At 47.2% G+C, this 18,308-nt stretch overlaps 2 protein-coding genes across 2 annotated transcripts in view; one reads left to right on the top strand and one right to left on the bottom strand.

Annotated features, from left to right (window-relative positions):
* The window catches only part of LOC104405215 (pre-mRNA 3'-end-processing factor FIP1-like), a gene marked incomplete at its 5' end in the record, with an annotated part of 23,017 nt that extends 21,861 nt beyond the window's left edge, over positions 1-1,156 (top strand). The window contains one exon of the mRNA XM_010013854.1: positions 1,024-1,156. Coding sequence (XP_010012156.1) covers positions 1,024-1,156 — 133 coding nt within the window. The remainder of the gene's footprint in view (positions 1-1,023) is intronic.
* Positions 1,157-3,995: 2,839 nt separating this feature from the next.
* The window catches only part of LOC104405214 (ligand of Numb protein X 2-like), a 14,583-nt gene continuing 270 nt past the window's right edge, over positions 3,996-18,308 (bottom strand). The window contains exons 1-9 of the mRNA XM_010013853.1: positions 18,151-18,308; positions 15,408-15,634; positions 13,798-13,994; positions 12,090-12,458; positions 9,634-9,813; positions 8,382-8,556; positions 7,995-8,205; positions 4,979-5,137; positions 3,996-4,131 (exon numbers count right to left, since the gene is read on the bottom strand). The exon at positions 18,151-18,308 is cut by the window's right edge and continues 270 nt beyond it. Of these exons, the coding sequence (XP_010012155.1) occupies positions 3,996-4,131; positions 4,979-5,137; positions 7,995-8,205; positions 8,382-8,556; positions 9,634-9,813; positions 12,090-12,458; positions 13,798-13,994; positions 15,408-15,634; positions 18,151-18,308 (1,812 nt within the window). The remainder of the gene's footprint in view (positions 4,132-4,978; positions 5,138-7,994; positions 8,206-8,381; positions 8,557-9,633; positions 9,814-12,089; positions 12,459-13,797; positions 13,995-15,407; positions 15,635-18,150) is intronic.

Below are 18,308 nucleotides of genomic sequence, written 5' to 3'. Positions count from 1 at the left end.
GAGGAGATAGAGGGTTTAAAGCACAAAGGTAGGGAAGTGCCAGGTCATTTATGAGTAAGCAGGGGCAGAAACAGGATCTGCTTCCCATTAGGAAACACCTTTATCTACCTGCATCAATTCCTCTCTTATCTCTAGTCCAGGGATTTAGCGAGTCCAGGAGGCCAGGGAGCTGCTGCGAGGGCTGGAGCAGCTCTGCTCTGGAGCCAGGCTGAGAGAGCTGGGCTGGGGCAGCTGGAGAAGAGAAGGCTCCTCAAGGGGACACCTTAGAGCAGCTCCAGTGCCTAAAGGGGCTCCAGGAAACCTGGAGAGGGGCTTTGGACAAGGGATGGAGGGACAGGCCAAGGGGAATGGCTTGAACCTGCCAGAGGGGAGACTGAGATGAGCTCTGAGGCAGAAGCTCTTCCCTGTGAGGGTGCTGAGGCGCTGGCACAGGGTGCCCAGAGAAGCTGTGGCTGCCCCATCCCTGGCAGTGTTCAAGGCCAGGTTGGACACAGGGGCTTGGAGCAACCTGCTCTAGTGGAAGGTGTCCCTGCCCGGGGCAGGGGTTGGAGCTGGAGGAGCTTTAAGGTCCCTTGAACCCAAACCAGGCTGGGATTCCACAAGATATTCAGAGGAGCAGAAGTTTGAAACACCTCAGATAGATAGATTTAGGACTCTGCTTTCTCTCAGCAGCCTCAGCTGTTGAAGCTTCAGCTGTGTCAGAGTTGTGAGAGTTCCCTCAGGAGCAGGAAGGACACACAGGTTCCTTCCAAAACTATCCCAGACTGAATCCTGGCAGCAGCCTGTCTGTGCTGCCCACCCAGGTGGTGTATGGCACCCAGCTCCAGTGGTTTGCATCACCTGCCCTCGCTCCAGCCACATGTGCTACCACCAGATCAGCCCGATAACCCTTGCAGTGGCACCGCGGTGCCCTGGGCACTGCTCATGTCTCCAGTTCTAGATGAGCAGCAGTCGGTGTGTCCGGGTGTCTCTGGTCAGTGCAGGCTCTGCTGTGACTTCCCTCTCCCCTTTCTTCCCCCCCAGGAAGCAACACGAGAGCGAGGAGGGGGAGAGTCACCGGCGCCACAAGCACAAAAAGAACAAGCGCAGCAAAGAGGAGAAGGAGACCAGTGAGGACGGTGCCCAGGAGGGAGAGGAGCAGGACACCAAGGAGTGACCCCCAGCCCGCAGGAGGAACATCTCTGAACCAGCGTGGCGCTGGGGATGTGTTGGGCTGGGGGTTCATTTTGTATTCCATGTTTCCCAAGGGAAGAGGCAGACTCTGGGTGCGCGGAGCCGCTGCTGCAGCCGGGGAGAGCTGCAGCTCAACTCTCTTCTCTTTGGTTTGCTTTTTTGATACAAGACACAACCCAGCAGTTCCAGTATACAGAGCACTGAGCTACTCCTGACCATCCCTAGGGAGGACTGTGGTGTATCAGATCCTATGGTTTCTGATGGAAGATGGCTTCAGCTGAAACTAACGCATTTAGGTGATAGTGGTTCCTTTTTGTCATCATCATCATTCCTTTCTGAAGAATAGGACAGTGAGTGCGACTTGAACTTTATTGTCCAAAGAGAAGTGTGACCTAGATCCTGAGAGCCAGCTTAGAGCCTGGCTTCGAGTAGTGCAGAGTCCCATCCCCAAATAAATTTCTTTATAGCTACAACAGTATCTTCTGATTTCTCTGGGGCCAATGTGAAGAGGAACCCTGTGTCCTGGTGGGGCAGGAGCTCCAGTTTGGTCTGACCAGGGCTTCCAAGAAGCTGTTGTGTGTGTTCACACAGGGTGCAGAGACTTCGAACCCAGCTGCTTTTTGTTACCCATTGCAGACAGGTCTGTCCTATCTTACACCTCCAAGTGGGCAATCAACAGAAGGCCCATAGTAAGAGCATGAGTTTCTTTCATTAGCTTTGACTTCACTACTTTTGTTTTTACTAAGAGTTGAGCTGAATAATGTAGTGACTGTGAAGTCCCACCTCACAGTTTGCCCTTAGTGGGGTGGCTTAGTTGTATTTGGTTATCCCAAATACCCGTGTGCAACACATTCCTGCCCCTAGGCCTCCAAATAAATCAAATGCCAAGGTTTGCTTTTCCTGCTGGTCAATGCTGAGCCCTGAAGGCACTAGTGGGCTGCAGCCAGGAACAGGGGAGTTGGGATTTGCTTTTGTTCAGTCCCAGTGTATTTCAGGAGAGTCCAGCTCCTTCCCTGGGAGAAGCGGAGGACAATGACACCGTTTCCTGCCTCCTGAGATGAGTTTCTTAAGAGTGGCTGTTGTTGAGGTGACCTGTTCTGGGGGCAGTAGCTGATAGTCTGGCAAGAGAGGTTAAACCCACACCCATCATCACACGTGTTTTTCAGTAGTATTTCAATAATTTATAAAGGCATCAAAACAAATTCAACATCTATTAACAATGAGCTGACTTTGGAAACAACACTTAAGTTACCAGGATGTTTTGGTGATGGTGAAGGCATCTTGAAACGAGATGGAGCAAGAGTAAAAACCGTGCTGCCTTCTGCATCTTCCTCCTCCCTCACACTGTCCGGCTGCTGCACAGCTTCCTCCTGCTGTGCTTCATACAGGTGAGGTTTGGTGTTACTCAGGAGGAACCTACATCACTGTTTAGTGTTCCGTGCCACCACAGGCTCTGCACGTTGAGTGGAAAGGGACAAAACCCACTTCAGGATCTTCTCTGTGGCAGGAGAGGGTTGAGGGTTGGTTTTCCACAGGCACCTTTCCAAGTTTGGAATTGTTTTGCTGTCAGCATCAGTAGAACAAGAGGCACAAAAGGCTGCAGAGCCCAGCACTGTTCCTGCTGTCAGGCTGCAGAGGTATTTATCAAGTGAAGAGGCCACACTGTGTGCTGGGGATGCTTCTGAGGACTGGCTCCTGAGCTATTCCTGTCTAATGGGCTCTGATAACAGGCGCTGCTATACGCTGCCTTAAGCTAAGAGCCGAAGGAAGTGAAGTCACCCTGTGTGTAAACAACTCAGTCACCTAGTGAGGAACAGTTCCACTCTGTAGTAATTGCTAATTACACAGTAGCCAGCCCTAAGAAAAGCGCTGCTTTAGACAATGACAGGCACTTCCCTGCAGTCAGTTTACTACAAGGAATTACACATTCATTCTAGGTAGCATTTTTACAGGGGAGGGAAAAGCTCTTTTGATTCCTGTGGTCTGAGCTGGCCCTGTGAAAGGCACAGCAGGAACTGCGTGAGAGGAGAGATCTCTCAGTGCAACCTGGTGTGAGAAAGATCTGCCACTTGTGATTGACAGCCTTCTAAAACAGGAGGGAATTGCTTCATTGGAGTCTGCAGGCAGGAATTTAGCAGGGGTGAAGGTCAAACCAACCTGCCTTGCCTTCCATGCCTTAATTCTGGATGGGACTGCAGCCACCCCGGGCACACTGACCTGGAGGGGGGATTCACAATCAGCATTCACAGAGAGCTCCACCACACTGACCTGGCAGCTCCTCAGCAGTGAGTGACCATTGGGGTTTCAATGTACAAACACATTCATTGCATTTCGGTAACCTAAAAACATAAAGGCTGGGGGCTGTAGGAACTGCTCAGTTGGGTGCCCATCCTCGGGGTTTTACTAATGGTTTTTAAAAACACATATAAAATGACTCTGTGTTCAAGAATGGCAGTCACACCAGGCAGCAGAACTAAACCAGCAGGGAAATGGGACAGTGGTGCCCGTCTTAATCTGTTCAGAATAGTAAATGGGAAGCAGAGCTCTAAAACTGAGGAAAATGCCTCCAAAGTGATTTGTAGAGAAATGCAGGGAAATGAGCTTCCTCTGCACCAATCCTAAAGAGCTACAACTGTTCAGATTAGCCTTGGCTTTGAATCCAAGAGCCAGATGTGTAGATAACCTCAGCACAGTAAAGAAATGTTTCCTGCAAAAAGGAAGCTAAAAAGTCTTCCATGGCAACAGCAAGAGTTCACTATTCCCTCGGGCTGTTTAGCTTTGTGTGATGGCAGCTGATACCTGGAACTGTGGTGTGTGAGCTTTCACACGAGGCTGCCTGGCCAGGACACCACAGTGAGTGTGACTTTGTTCCTCTGCTCCTTCAGCATCGGGATGAGTTCCGAGTTGCTCATTCCTATCGCGGGCACTCCATTTACTGCCACGATTTCATCTCCACACCTAGTCCGAGACAGGGAAATGCTTGTTAGGATTAATTACTGTTAACACTGTGCCCAAGGACCCCTGGGGTCATCGAGCCCACCCTCAGCCAAGAACATCAGCTCCTTGTTGGAGCAACTTGTCCCTTCTGAGCCAGAGGGCGAAGGAAAAGGACACTGCTGGTACTTCAGGGGCAGCAGCGAAGGTCCCTGCGCAGCAGAGGGAGGAGTTATAGAAAACAAATTAGTGCTGACAAACACTCTCATGGCCAAGGTCACTCCTGCAGCCACTTGAGTGGCAGTCCCTCAGGTGAAGTGCTCACGAGGCTCTAGCTCAGTACACAGAGGTTTTGGCATCCTGCTTGCTCTGCCCCCACCCCTGTGGTGCACCGAGCTCCCTGCTGAGCGGTCAGCAGTGATGATGTGAGGGGTTAAAGGCAGCCCAGTGCCTGCCCCGTGTCCAGTGGGCACAGCACAGGAGCCCAGCTGCCCCCAGTCCTCTCAGTAAGGCTCTGACCCTGCTCTGGTCTTTCCCACTGCTTTTGGGGGAGCAAAGCCCAGCTCCCTGCACCACAGCAGCCTCACTTCTGTTCTTGACAGCGCTGCATTTGTCTCAAACATCCCCTTTCTACTTTTATCTAACTGCTCAGTTAAAACCTTTACACAGCCTTTAAAATGTATCTGTTAATTCCTTTTAGTTGCACCTTTATAAAGAAACAAAACCAGTCATTAACACAGGACTCTGGCACAACACTGGTGACAGCATTAACTTGCACAGGTAAGCATCTAAGAGTCAGGAGTCATCAGCCTTTAGCCCCTCACTAAAACACTGACCTAAGTAGCAGTGTCTCTGGTGCAGACATACGTACTTGAGCTTCCTGTCTCGGAAGGCAGGCGTCCCAGGCACTATGGTTTTGATGAAGAATGGCTTGTTTCCTTTGCTTTCCTCAAAGCCCCCGACGATGCTGAAGCCCCAGCTCTCCAGGTTACCCTTGCTAAGGACAATATCTTGACAGCAGTGAAGGTAGCTGCAAAGACAGGCACAGGCAAACCCAGAGTAAGCTGAGGAGTGTGTGTGAAGGAAAACTGCCTGAACACAAATGTTGGTTTTCCCTTGTGGAAAACACAGCTATGTAACAGCCTGATGGTTATTTTACTGTTTTAAGGATTTAAGGCAACCCTTTTGCAGGGATAAGTTTCAAATCTGAAGATGCCAGTCCTTTAGAAATCCTCTCTCACTATTGTCAGTGCTAGTTTAAGAGTGAACAGAAAATCACTGTCCTCTAAAGGGGCCGAGACCTGAAAGACTGAATTCTGCTGCTGAACATGCACAGCAGTAGTGACAAAACCAAATGAATCCTGTACAGCAGTTATACCCATGCAATTCTGACTTCCATCTGTGAAGGCATTCAGCAGCAACACATGGCTGATGGAAAGCAAACGTGAGGTATGGCAGCCACATCAGGATACGAGAGGTCTTCCCTGCAGGATCTCACCCAGCACTGCAGTGCACACTTAAGGAGCTGGACACCTCAGAGGCCACTTTCTGAACCCCAGCCACTGAGGAATGTCTTCTCAGCAAGCCTGGGGCTGCTGCAGCACTAGGGCTGCCCTGCAGAAGACGACAGGTAAGTGCCAACAGCACTTGCACCCTGAGTTTGGAGCACGAAGACACACAGAGCCCTTGTGAGGCGTCTGGAAAGGTGTGGCAGGAGCCTGGGCAAGCATCTCGCGTTCGCTGGCACGCAGACAGGTTGTGTTCTGGCACCCAGGAGCTGCCGCTGTGTGAAACTGCTGCTGCTCACCCCACGGAGGTGTTCCAGCAGCTAAACTTCTCCCAGTAAACGTTCTGGCCCCCAGGGCTTTGCCTGAGCTGTTTGCAGATGAGTTTCAGATTTCAAAAGCCACCTCAGTTACTTCTCACTAGGAGAAAGATCCAATTATCTGCTTTCAAACTGTAATTTACTCGTGTAGCTCTTCACACACAAACGCTGGGAGACTCAGCTCTACCTTACTGATGCCTCCATGGTTTTCTTCTCCTGGTAACACACAGGGGTAGGAACACAGCTATGAGAGATGTGTGTAGCAGGTTGTGCACATAAATAGCCCAGAGAGCACGAGTGGTAAGTGCCTTGTCAGCATAGAACATAAATAAACCCATTAGCCACGTTCTCAGCCACACTGGGCACAGTTACCACTTAGAAGAGTCAAAGCTGTTACACAGAAAACATAACTCAATCTGTAAACTTGGTATTTCTAGTATCTGTAGGACTTTGTGCAATGAATTAGGACAGCCTCCTCCTCCTAACCAGCATTTTGAGATCTTGTAATCCATGCCAGTATTGGCATTATTGATTTAATGCAATACTATGAAGAAATCAAAGTTCCTGTGCTGTCTTCTGTGACATACACAGTGATGATGACGAACATGCAGCAGCAGTAAGCAGTAGCAGTAAGGAGTAGCATACAATTAACTTGGAACACTCACCACCACTAATTAATAACAAAGAATGGGGAAGGAGTAAGTTACAAGGACAGCAGAGCTACCCACAGGTATATTAAGACAAAAAATGCAAGGAAGATACCAGCCACTTGGTTCAGTACCAGCTGCCTGAGGTTAGATGGAAAAATATTACTACACTGTCCCTTTGCAGACACAAATGAAGGGGGGGAGCAACATTAATACAGCAGCAAAGGTGTTTCAAGCAGTGTATTAAATGGCAGGTAACGTCACTATACTCCTGACGTGAAGGCAGTGATCAGTGATCAAACAGCAGCCAGTGTCTGAGGGTTCACACTCAGGTTTGGGCTGCCCTGGTGCAGCTCAGGGCTGGTTTGTACCAGGCCTGCACAGAACAGACAGGTGGGTTCCCTGGGAGAGCAGAGGAGCTGGTAGGAGGGTGCTGAGTCCAAGCCAAGTTACACTCACTCGAGACACAAAATCCACCTTCCTTGGGCTGTTTTGTTTAGCATTTACAGGCTGCTAAGTAACACAAGAGTAACATGAGAGAGGCTTTGTTAGTGTTTCTTCTTTCAGGTGCCTCAAGAAACAAAGCTGTAAATAATCCAGGCTTCCCACAGGAGGGTTTGGCTTTACTGTTCCACGTGCATCTCCCTGCACGATCCCCCTCCAGTCAGCTGGAATGACACAGGCTCTACCTCTCACAGCTGAATGTGTTTGATGACACTGCAGCAGTGAGCAAACCAGAGGTTCAGCTCTCAGGAAGGAGATAGAAATCCAAGCTTTCAAAAGCCCAACCCTGTCATCTGGAACTTTCCATGCTGCTGCTCAAATCTGTGCTAAGTCTATGGCCCAAAGCTTAGCAGCAGGAAAACTCAATGATGCAGAGTCATTTCTGCTTCATGCTAAAGATAACACAATTATGATAGCCAGAAAGAATGAGACTGAAAGAACGCCTGTCCCTAATGGAGATGATCACATTAGAAACTATAAACCAGCACAGGTATCTGCTGGCTTCTGTTGTGTGATCCAGAAAGAGCCACAGAGCAGTTCTGGTTAATGATGTTTTAGCAGGGGCTGTATCTACGTTGACTATACATCAACTCAGTGCCTCAAATGCCAAAATCTTCTCATGTTTTGTGTGTGTTCTCCAAGGAAAAAAGGGTTTGCAGGAACTTCTGAAGTACGATTATTGTCCAACAGAAGTGGAGGAACAATGGGTCACACCATAAAAGGCCGAAGTTCCTTATGCATTCATTATGCAGTGATCTCATTAACAAAGAAAGCTTGCCACTGCCTTAGAGCTCAATGAGAACACCAGCAACGCTTCCAGGACAACCAACAAAGCAATTAGTTTCTAGTGTGTGGGTGAAAGTCAGCTCTGTGGCTGAACAGATCTCTGTACAGTCACCAAAACCACGTACCTCGGCAACCCAAGCCACGTGATCCAGAGGGGGGACCAGCTGAATCCTTGCTCCTTGATGTCCAGAGAGGGCTCTGTTGCATTCAGTGGAATGATTTCCAAGGCTTTCAGTACCACTGAGTGGGAAGCTGCATTAGATTTCAGTGCTGAGACAGCTTCATAGTAGTTCAGATGAGTCAAATCAATGCCGTTTATGCTCAGAAGTACATCTCCTGTTGATTAAATGATAGGATTATTACAGACCTTTCGTTGTGAAGCCCATTTCTCCCTCAAGGTCTCACGTGGAACCCTTTTCCCAGCCTCACCCTAGTGTCCAAGTCCAACTTCCACTGAAAAAACCCCAAACAAACCAGTTCCTAAAGGATAAAGGGTCAAAGAGCCTCCTTACCTCGCTTGATCCTGCCATCCCTGAAGAGGCACCCGATGGGCTGCACACTTGTTACATATATAGGGAGCTTGTTTTTGTTATCCCTTCCACCTCCAATTGTTATTCCTAAAGATTCCTTTGGTTCCTTCTTTATTGCAACTGTCTTTTCATGACTTGCATATCCCTGAGGTAAATCCTACAAAGGAATGACAGTACAAAATGCAGCTTCACTAACACAACTGACATGAGAAGCCCAGATCTGGAAGAAAATAACAGACCATCATGTGTCTTTAATCCAGAACATTTAAGCAGTGCTGCTGGATGGCAAAGCCAGCTTCTCATGTCTTGCTCTGGGTAGAAATGCTACCCTGTGTTCCCAAAGTGACACCACCACAACTGAGGCACTGCTCCCCTGATGATCCCACATTCATTTGCAGTAGAGATGTTCACTGTGAGGAGAACAATTTTGCACCGAGGAACAAGCCATGAACGCATTTCAAGGCCATTCATCTCAAGCCATCAACCTCCCTGCGACTACTACTAAATGTTTAGGTTGCTGTGAAAGCAACACACAGTAGCATGTGCTGTACGAACAATATGGACATGATATTGGAGGATTTCAATCGAGGAGCCACATTCCAGCCATTTATGACAGCTACTTACTAAACTCAGACACATTTAAACACAGAAGTCTAAGCAGTTACAAGCAAGTTCTCACTCAAATGGAAGTTGTAAACATAGAGCAAATCTCTCTTGGTACCACAAACTGGTGATTCTCCTCTTGCTCATACTGTTTCTTTTAATATGCCATCCCTTTTAATAAGGGATGGAGACACAACACTGAGGTCACAAAAGCACTACAGTGTAATTTGTGTAGCTTCTACTTCTGTACCGACAAGCTCCAAACCAGAAGCATAACTCAGTGTCATCATGCAACACGCTGAACGTGGTGTACTGGATGGATGTTGAGAAGCAAGTCCCAAGCCTCTCACGGATGGTAAATTCCTGTTGTCTTTCCAGACAAGAAAGGATTAAACACCAGTGCTGTATCAACATTAGAGATGTTAGAAGAAACCTCAACTGTGTTTCCCAGGAGGTGACAAATACACAGTTCTCCAGTACCAAAAGCCACAAACCTGCTGCTTTTCAATAGCTCAAGAAGAACTGGAGCTACTGATCAGTCTTAAGTGATAAATGGCCATCACAGAGCAAACATGACAGACCTGTCAGACCAAGAATGACCAGTGCTTTTGCTGTGACTTACAAACCTCACCTTCTGGTAGGTGGATTTCCGTCTGTAGTGGTTCTGGTCTACTCGCCTCCGATGGTGCACGGGGCTTTCCCCATTGCTGCTGCTACTGCTGCTGTTTGATGTGCTGCCATCTTCTGCCTGCTCTGGCAGCTGGATGCCTGGCTGCCTCAGGATCACAAAGTTCACTCTTGACTCAGTGGTCTGCCAGGAGAAACAAAGAGAGGGTGAATAAAATAGAATTAGGGATGGCCCTGTCATGTTCTTGGGCAGAGAGAAGGGTTGGCAACGGTTTCCTGCAGGGGGTAGGAAACAGGGCTATGCAACAGTGTTCTCTGTGAAGAGGCACAGAATCCTGTGGTGAGAAGAAGAAAGACATCAGCAGATGTTAGTCAGAAGGAGCAGAGGCCTTGCTCGTGCCTCCCTTCCCAACAAATGCCAAGCAAGAGAAAGTGGAAAGGGGTGAGTAATTCCTCCACTTGAGTACAACCAACCAGAACAGCACATTGTGGTGTATGCAGATGGAGCAGAGCCAGGACGCTGGCTGGACCCACGATGGATGACCATGATATGAGTACTGGGTGCTTTTTCTTTCATTATAAAGAACCTTGTTAAAGTTCCTTCCCTCCCAGCTTATGCACCACAGCCATTGTTCCACACCTCCCACCCATTTTTCTCCCAGAGTACCTGAAGACATGACCTTTTGTCTAAGATTGCTGCCAGTTAAACACTTAACCAGCTGCATGTCTGGCCTTGGCTGAACTGCAGGGAAAGTAGTTGCTATTGTTACTGCTCTTCTCATTTGGGTTATTCTTTCAGATAAGCTGACAAAACCCCTTTGTGAAGGGCTCCACTGGGGTAAGGTGTGTGTGCTTGCTTGGGCCATTTCCTGCAATGGATTGGAGAAGCACAGTTGCCACTTTCTCTTCTTGACACAGGACTCCGTTTCCCTAATGCCGCAGCATCCTGGCAGCAGTGAATTCCCTGGCTTTGGAAAAGGGACCACATCAACTGTTTGGGTTTTCTTCCTCTGAAAACTGGTAGAGTTTTGTTTTCTGAAACAGAGTTTAAAAGCCTCCTGCCTCCAAAGTCGCTTCAGATAGAGCAATCCTTTTCCAGAGAAGTTGGCACACATCCACATCTTCATAACATGTATTGTAAACATCACATCCTAAAGTGGGGATATGCCCTCCCCTTCAACCAAGAGTACCAGACAATGTACAGTATGTATGGCTGTGCAGATATATAGAGAGCTGTAAATGGTACTTTACAAGAGAGGAAGAAGGACTCTCTTCTGCAAATGGTTTGCAATCGGAGTTAAAAATCACACTTAACCAGGAATTTGAATCAGCCCTCAGAAGAATAGATGATGCTTGGAAGGACTGTCACAAGTTCTACACAAACATCACTCCAAAAGGAATTCAATCCCCAACCCTAATGAAACCAGCTCTGAGACTTTGGTTACTGATTTCAGTGGGATAAAGAATGAATTCCTTGTATGGGAGTTACCTTTGCACATTACAACAGAAATACAGCAGCACTTGGGGGATACAAACAAAATTCCATAGAATGGAATCACATGTATAACATAAAAAAGGATCCCAGTGCTGAAACCCTGCTCTTTTCTCCCATATCACTGCACTCCTCTGCTGATTACCAGGAAGAGAACTGGCTCTCCCTCACTGCTGACCTCAGAACCTTTCCGGGATATAAACAGTATGTGATGAGATGTATTGTGTCAGGATCCTTAGACAAAAACAGAAACTGGAGGTCACTGCCTGGGGAGATAAAGAATTTAAACTGATCTACATGATATCTGCTGCACACGTAGCAACCCTTAATCCTTAACCAAAATTCCTTGCCCACTCCTTTCAGCAAAACATTTGGCATGCTGCAGCAGGAGTACATTCCTGTGGAAAGACCACCTCTCTTCTACTCATTTAGTATTTTAGGTTTTTAGCCTGAGGTGCCTTATGTTGTTTTCAAGACTCCCTTTCCAAATACAGGCAAAATGGGGAGAGGGCTTCAAATCAGTCAAGAGGTTCTGTTCTGTGCTGCCAGCCTACCACATCTCCCAACACCACCTTCAGTTTGAGTCTCTGAAGCAGAAGCAGCTGCCCTAAGCGTTGTCTCTGCTGCATGCATCCGCACAGTGCATACAAATATTCACCCTGCAAGAACAGCTCCAAACACCACCCCACAGAGGAGATCCCATTGCCTCAGCTGAACTGCGGTGCCACGAGCAACTGCCTGGCTTCAGAGTCAGAGGTGACTCACGATGGATTCCCACTCTCCATGTTTATCTTCGTTTGAAAGCGGTGCTTCCCACACATCCGCCGCGAGGTCACTTTCCCAAAGAGACATTTCAGGGAATGCAGTTTGCTCTAGTGCTTTCTGTTAGCCCTTGGGTCAGAACAGGAGCCCTGCCATCAACTCGGCTGCAGTCATTAGCCATACAGCCTCACCATCTCATAAATTACCTGGATTATCTGTGCAGCAGCCTCAGGTGTTCCTTGCCTCAAATCCTGGCCATTTATTGACAGGACTCTGTCATTCCGACTCAGCTTTCCATTTTTGGCTGCCAAACCTCCCTCTAACAGATCAAGAATGAAAATCCCTGGCTCGTCTGTCTTCCTGATCAGTTTGATTCCCAAGGGTTCGGACCGGTCTCTCTTTATCAAGGTAACGTGGATCACTTCCCGATTTGCAGCAGAAGAGGAATCCTGCTGTGCAGTCTTATTGGAAAAACCCTTCTCCTGCAGGACCATGAGGTGGAGAACAGGACCTGGGTGGCGCAGGAAGGAGACAGCTTGGCAGTGAGTCACACTGCTGATGTTGACGCCATTCACCTAGAAAGACAAACAAACCAGAGTCACTAATCAGAACCTACATAATTTAGGCACTGTCCCCAGTGTGGAACATCACAAAGTTGGAGACAGGATGTGCAACTCCCTGTGCAATGCTGTGACTGAAGCAGCTGCTTCTGATGCACCTTAGAGAGCAGAGTTGTCTAAAAAAGAATGCAGAAGAAAGCAGATGAAGTGAGACCATAACTGATGGGGAACAGCTGAGGAGAGGAACAAGACAGGCCAACTCAACTACTGAATCTGGAACTGCAAAACATTAAAGCATTACGACCATCCCATGGCAATGCAGAACTGTTTGCCCTTAACTTCCAGCCTTCTACACACACTTGGAGGCAAGACTCCAATTGGAGACTACCCATCCTCACTGTTAAATTGAAGAGTGGTCCGTAGTTTACAGGCTTCTGGAAACATCAGTTTAACCATGCTTTTAGCAAGGTAACTCTGAGAAGCTACGTTTTGCTTTGTCTGTTGTCAGAGAAGACTGTGCAGTCCTCTGTTAGGATATTAACTGGGCTACTAAGTGTGGGGACCTGCCCTATTTACAGCCCAAACAAGGCTTAGACATGTACAATTCAACTGGATAAAAGAGAAGTTACTCTTGGTCTATGTAAGAAACCAACTGGGATATTGTATCAGTCTCTTGTGCACATGGGGCTGCCCATCCTCACTAAAGTCCACAGCACAAGAGGGTAATTAGGTCTTTATGGCTTGTCAAATGATGGGGCAGCCATAGCCAGGAGGTGGTAACAGTTCTCACTTTGTGTAGGCTTTGCTGCTGCACATAAGCTTCTGTCCCCTTGCTTAGCCTACTGCCATGCAGAGCAATGAATCTGGAAAGTAAACCTGGCCCTGGGTCAGCACAGCATGAAGCTGGTGCTTTTTATTACTCACATTACATATCTGATGCTTACTTCAAATCGTAAGGTCTTAAACTTTGGACCTGCCCATTGAGAATATGCAGCTTAAGCAACATAGCAGAGCAAGCAATTATAAGACTTCCTAACTAGAGCAGAGTGCTCTGGAGAGAAATGGTGCTACTGGGTGAAATATATCAGATAGAAATCTTGTTTACTTTATCCAAAATGCTCTAGATTTCAGAAAGCTATCACATATGCAAGGTAACTGGGAGTATGACTGGAAACAGCTCCCAAGTCTGCTCCTCAGCCCCAGTGTATGTCAGCAGCACTGTGTATCCAAGTCTGTCAGTGCTCTAAAACCCTCAGCTGTAGAGATTCCCCAGTTTTTCCAGGCAGCTCTGCTCCCCCAGCACTCATCTCAAGATCAAGAGAAGCAATGGGCCTACCAGTCGGGTTTTACAGACCTCCAGTATATGGTCTCCAGGTGCTATTCTTCCATCTGCAGCAATGACAGAATCCCGCAGGACTTCCTGAACAACGATGTTCCCCAGTGGGGTGTCCTTACCCCCAACTATCCTCATCCCCAGCTCTTCCTCGGGGTCTTCTCGGTGAATTTCGACTGTGGTTGTTTCAGCCACAAGACTAGTTCTCTGAGGAAGGTCTGATTGGGGAAATTGAAGAGAAAAAACACCACATAAACAGAATTTCCCTTCACATAGCACCACGGGATTTGTAGCACTGGTAGGCTGTGTTCAAAGCAGCATCTGAAGGGAAAGCAGCTATCAGGAGAGGAAAGAATAGGTCAGATTCAAAGCTTAGAAAGCCCCTGTTTCTTTACAGCTTCTCCAGAATGTTTCCCACCTTCTCCCAGCTTATAGTAAAGTTCAACTCTTCCATTATTAATTCCTGAGTTTCATTAAAGGGCATTCAATATGTTTCACTTACTACTTAAGAGATTTACTTTGCTGTGGTGACAGCTGACCTACTAGAGGCACACACATGACAAATGCCAGTTTCCACGATGCCCATTAGCAAAGGGGACTACTGGGCTGTAATTACTGCTCTGCCGCTGCGGTGACTTTACCGCAGGCAGCTCACGGCAACTTCCCTCCTCTAATTTCCTTTCCTCCTCTTTTCCCCATCCCCCTTGTCAAACAGGAGTGATGTTTACCTATTTCACAGCATACTGAAGGTTAAGCAATGCTTCTCAGACACTTTGAAGATGAAAGTTGTTGTTAGCAAGTTATATTAAATCTACCAGCACCGGAACATTAGTGGCCCAGCACTAATGAAGCCTGTCAGGGTGAAGTGCAGTTGTCACATAGGAGATGCAAAACCTGTCCCAGGTTTACTTGGGGAAAAAGCCAACTGAGAAGTCAACTGACCCCTGTATTAACCCTGACACAAGCACAGCAGTTGCCTGCTCCAGCACCTGCACACTTGGAAAACTCAGACTAACTCTGAAACTAGGCACAGAGATTTCCACGCCGCTGCCTTCTAACAGGGGTTCAGACAAGCAGTTCTCTGCTGAAGTGGAGATGGTTACTTTTATCTGCAAGGCTTTCATTATTATTAATCCCCCAAAACTAAGTTGTGCTCTAAAACCCCCACTTGCTGCATACCATTAGGGAGGTACTGACCACTCCAGGACACTGACTGTATTTTTAACCTTCTTCATAAGATTAAGCAGAAGTTGGAACAGTTCCTAAGTATTATCTGGCTTCTGCAAGTGCTTTAAGTGCTCCATGTTCACACTGACAAGGACTGCCTTTGTTTCTGCAAAGAACACTGTGAGTATTCACTGCAGTCTAACAGAGATTCTCTGAACTGTTTTGCACAGCCAGCTTTGTGCTTGTGAGCAGATCCTGCCACACCTCATGCACATGAGTACATCTCCTCTCTGCTCAAGGACAAGCTGAGGAAAGAGATTACTCTGATGGCTAATGCCTGAGCAGCACCGAGGCTCTCTAAGAACATTGGGGACACTTTAAAATCTGAATTGTCTGAGATAATTGCCTCATTTCTATATTAGAAAATGTAATTACATCATCACATTTCTGTATCAAACTCTCACCTTCTTCAGTCTCCTCAAAAGCTGGATTAACCAGCCCAGGCTCCGCAGTCCCCAGTGATACCACAGCTGCTGCAGAGCTTTCTGCCACAAGTGAGGATCCTGCACTTGGTACCTCGGGGTCCTTGGGTATGTTTGTCTCCACCCTGGCAGGAGGCTCTTCCTTCCCTTTGGAAATGGGATTCTTTTTCTGCTGTAGTTCAGATTTGTACTTCCTGAAACCAGGACACCTGGAGAGAGAGTGTCAGTGACAGTGAGTCTCTGCCTGCAAGGTTCACCCTGCACATGTGAGCTCTGACTGACAAAGGTCTGAAGAAGCAGATCTCATCTGCTGCAAGGCTTGTATCACTTGACCAGCTTCAGAGTGGGTTGGGTATTTTCTACTTCCAAAATTATTAAGCAAATTATTTTTAAAAGAGAATGTAATAGGAATGGGAGTCTCCCTTGCTAAATATTTACCTGGCAAACACTCACTGAAGAAAGCAATACCTGTTAAAATACAAGCAAATACTTAGCTCTGACCTTTTAAAGATGACTGTGAATTGTATCTTTATGCAAAGGAAGTGGCTCAAGTTTCAAGCTCAGCCTTGAATTAGGCTTTGTTTTTAACAAACCACTAACATGCAAGAGCAGCAAAGCTTGTTTTCTCAGATGGCACTCCACCTTCAGTCCACCTGGGTGATGGCTCTACTTGACGAGGAGCAATTCAGATACAATCCCACCAACTACTCCAAGAAGTAATTCTACATTCAACAAACTGTGCTCAGTGTGGCTGTGTTGTAGCTCAGCAAAACCAAGCTCTTTATCAAGAGTTTTTATATATATATAAAAAGGTGGCATGTGAGGAGGGTGATGAATGCAAAAGCATCACTTTCAGAGACATGAGTAGTATTGGGTGTTTACCAGAATCACTTTTCAAATTAAACTCAACTATTTACATTCTGGCTAAACAAGTCTCATCCCAGTATTACTTCCTCTGGCTTATTCCTAGTCATTGATTCTCCAAGCAGTAAAATGACCCTGAAACTTAAAGACAGAAGCTGATTGATCCACTTGTGCACATCCCTTTGAAGATGACAAGAAACAAATTCATTTTGCAAAGGGCAGAGAAATCCTCCCAAGAAAACAAGTTTCTAAACGCTTATCTCTTCAAGCCTCCTGCTACTGGTTAACCTCACTTAAAACTAAAAACCAGGAACACCAGAATCCCAGTGTAATTATTTTCCCTTGTTTCCCCTGTGTTTCAGTCTAACTTTGGCCACAGCTGAGGTGATTTTTAGTTATCTCCCTGAGGAAGATACTAAGAACCATGAAATGTATAAGAGAATGATAGAGTTTCCAGACAAGTCTCTAACATAAACATTTATAGGTGCCTTCCTCTTCTGTGTTTTAACTCCTGTGCCAGAGGGATTAACAAGTGACAGAAGTTTACTGATAGAAGGAGAGATTTACAGAGCAGAGAGGAAGGCCCAGCCCTGGTGTGGGTCATGGCCCCAGCTATGCAGCTGAGCAGCCCTGTCCCTGGAGCATTCAGCCCTGCCTGATAACAAGCCAGCAGTGCCCAGAGGTGGCTCAAGAAAAAGGAGATTATCAGCTTCCACAGATTCAGGGAGAAGGGCACACGAGCATCTTGGAGCAACCTGCTCTAGTGGAAGGTGTCCCTTGCCCATGGCACGGGGTTGGAGCTGGAGGAGCTTTAAGGTGCCTTCCAACACAAACCATTCTATGATGTTCTGTCATTTCCCCTGGCTCTAACACAAGCTCTCATTTCGTGGGTACTGAAGACAAGCAAGAACCACAAAGATAAATCCATGGCTGGAACTGCAAAGGTATCCTATGTGTAGCTTCCTTGCACAGTGGTAGCCACAAAAAGCTGTGAGGTAGCTGCAGGGAAACAAGCCTGTTGCATTTCTGGTTGCCCACTGACAACACAGACACTGCCAGGGAAGGTCTGCTCCCGCCTGCAGTACAGCTTGTACTTAGCTCCATCTCTGCAATCATTAACCAGGTAGGGACAAGTGTTCTTCAAGCGCCATAGCAAGGGCTCTTTTCACCTGCACTTCTTTTAAAGCAACAATATTCTGCCTGCCAACAGCCCAATCAGCAGTGGAAGCACCAAAGCACACCTCTGCTGTGTATGAAAAAGATGTCTCTTTCTGCACAAGGGGGAAAGAAATAGTATTTTCCATTTGTTTCTCTTTCTCAGGAAAAGAAAGAGAAGAGATAATGGAATTATAAGTAGGTGATTCAGCAACTGTATAATGTGCAGCTTGGAGGGACTTACATTATTTGGATCAAAGAGTTATGTATTGCACATCTTAATTGGCCCAATTAAACTGGCACCACTGCACGATCCCTGCTCCCAAAGTGTTGACTTTGTGCCTGTCTTTCTGCTCCGTGCAAGTGAAACAAGAAGAAGCATGTCTGTAATAATTTGAGAGACAAGTGCCCCAGATCAGGACACACAAATGTATATTCAGTTAATGGGGTTTGTGTCTGTGGACAGCTTGGAGGCTAGACCTTGCCCTCTGCTCTGTGGCATACGTGAGCTGGCCTCCCTAGCACACACATGCACAATTACGCTGTCTTCACCCACCCACTTCTCTGGCCTCACCCTCTGTCATCTCTGGTGTCCCAGCTTGCCCCAGTTTAAGAACTGCTCTGTGAATGGCTCTTTCTGGTCAGGAGCACAACAGACAGCTGGCATTATACAAGGAGCAATAAGATAATGTGAATGGGAACACACCTGTTCTGCAGATGAGCTTCTAGTTCACACCGCTGCATTGTCTGCTGACATTCAGCCTTGAAAGGGCAGAAGACAATCAGCTTATCCAACAGGTTTCGTACTAGAAGGCTGGACTTGTGGCACTGCTGGAAGGAGAGCTTCTTCCTATCCATAGAACA

This window comes from Nestor notabilis, unplaced genomic scaffold, assembly GCF_000696875.1.
Source record: "Nestor notabilis isolate BGI_N333 unplaced genomic scaffold, ASM69687v1 scaffold9694, whole genome shotgun sequence".
NCBI lineage: Eukaryota > Metazoa > Chordata > Aves > Psittaciformes > Psittacidae > Nestor > Nestor notabilis.
This window is presented reverse-complemented; position numbering and strand designations above follow the sequence as displayed.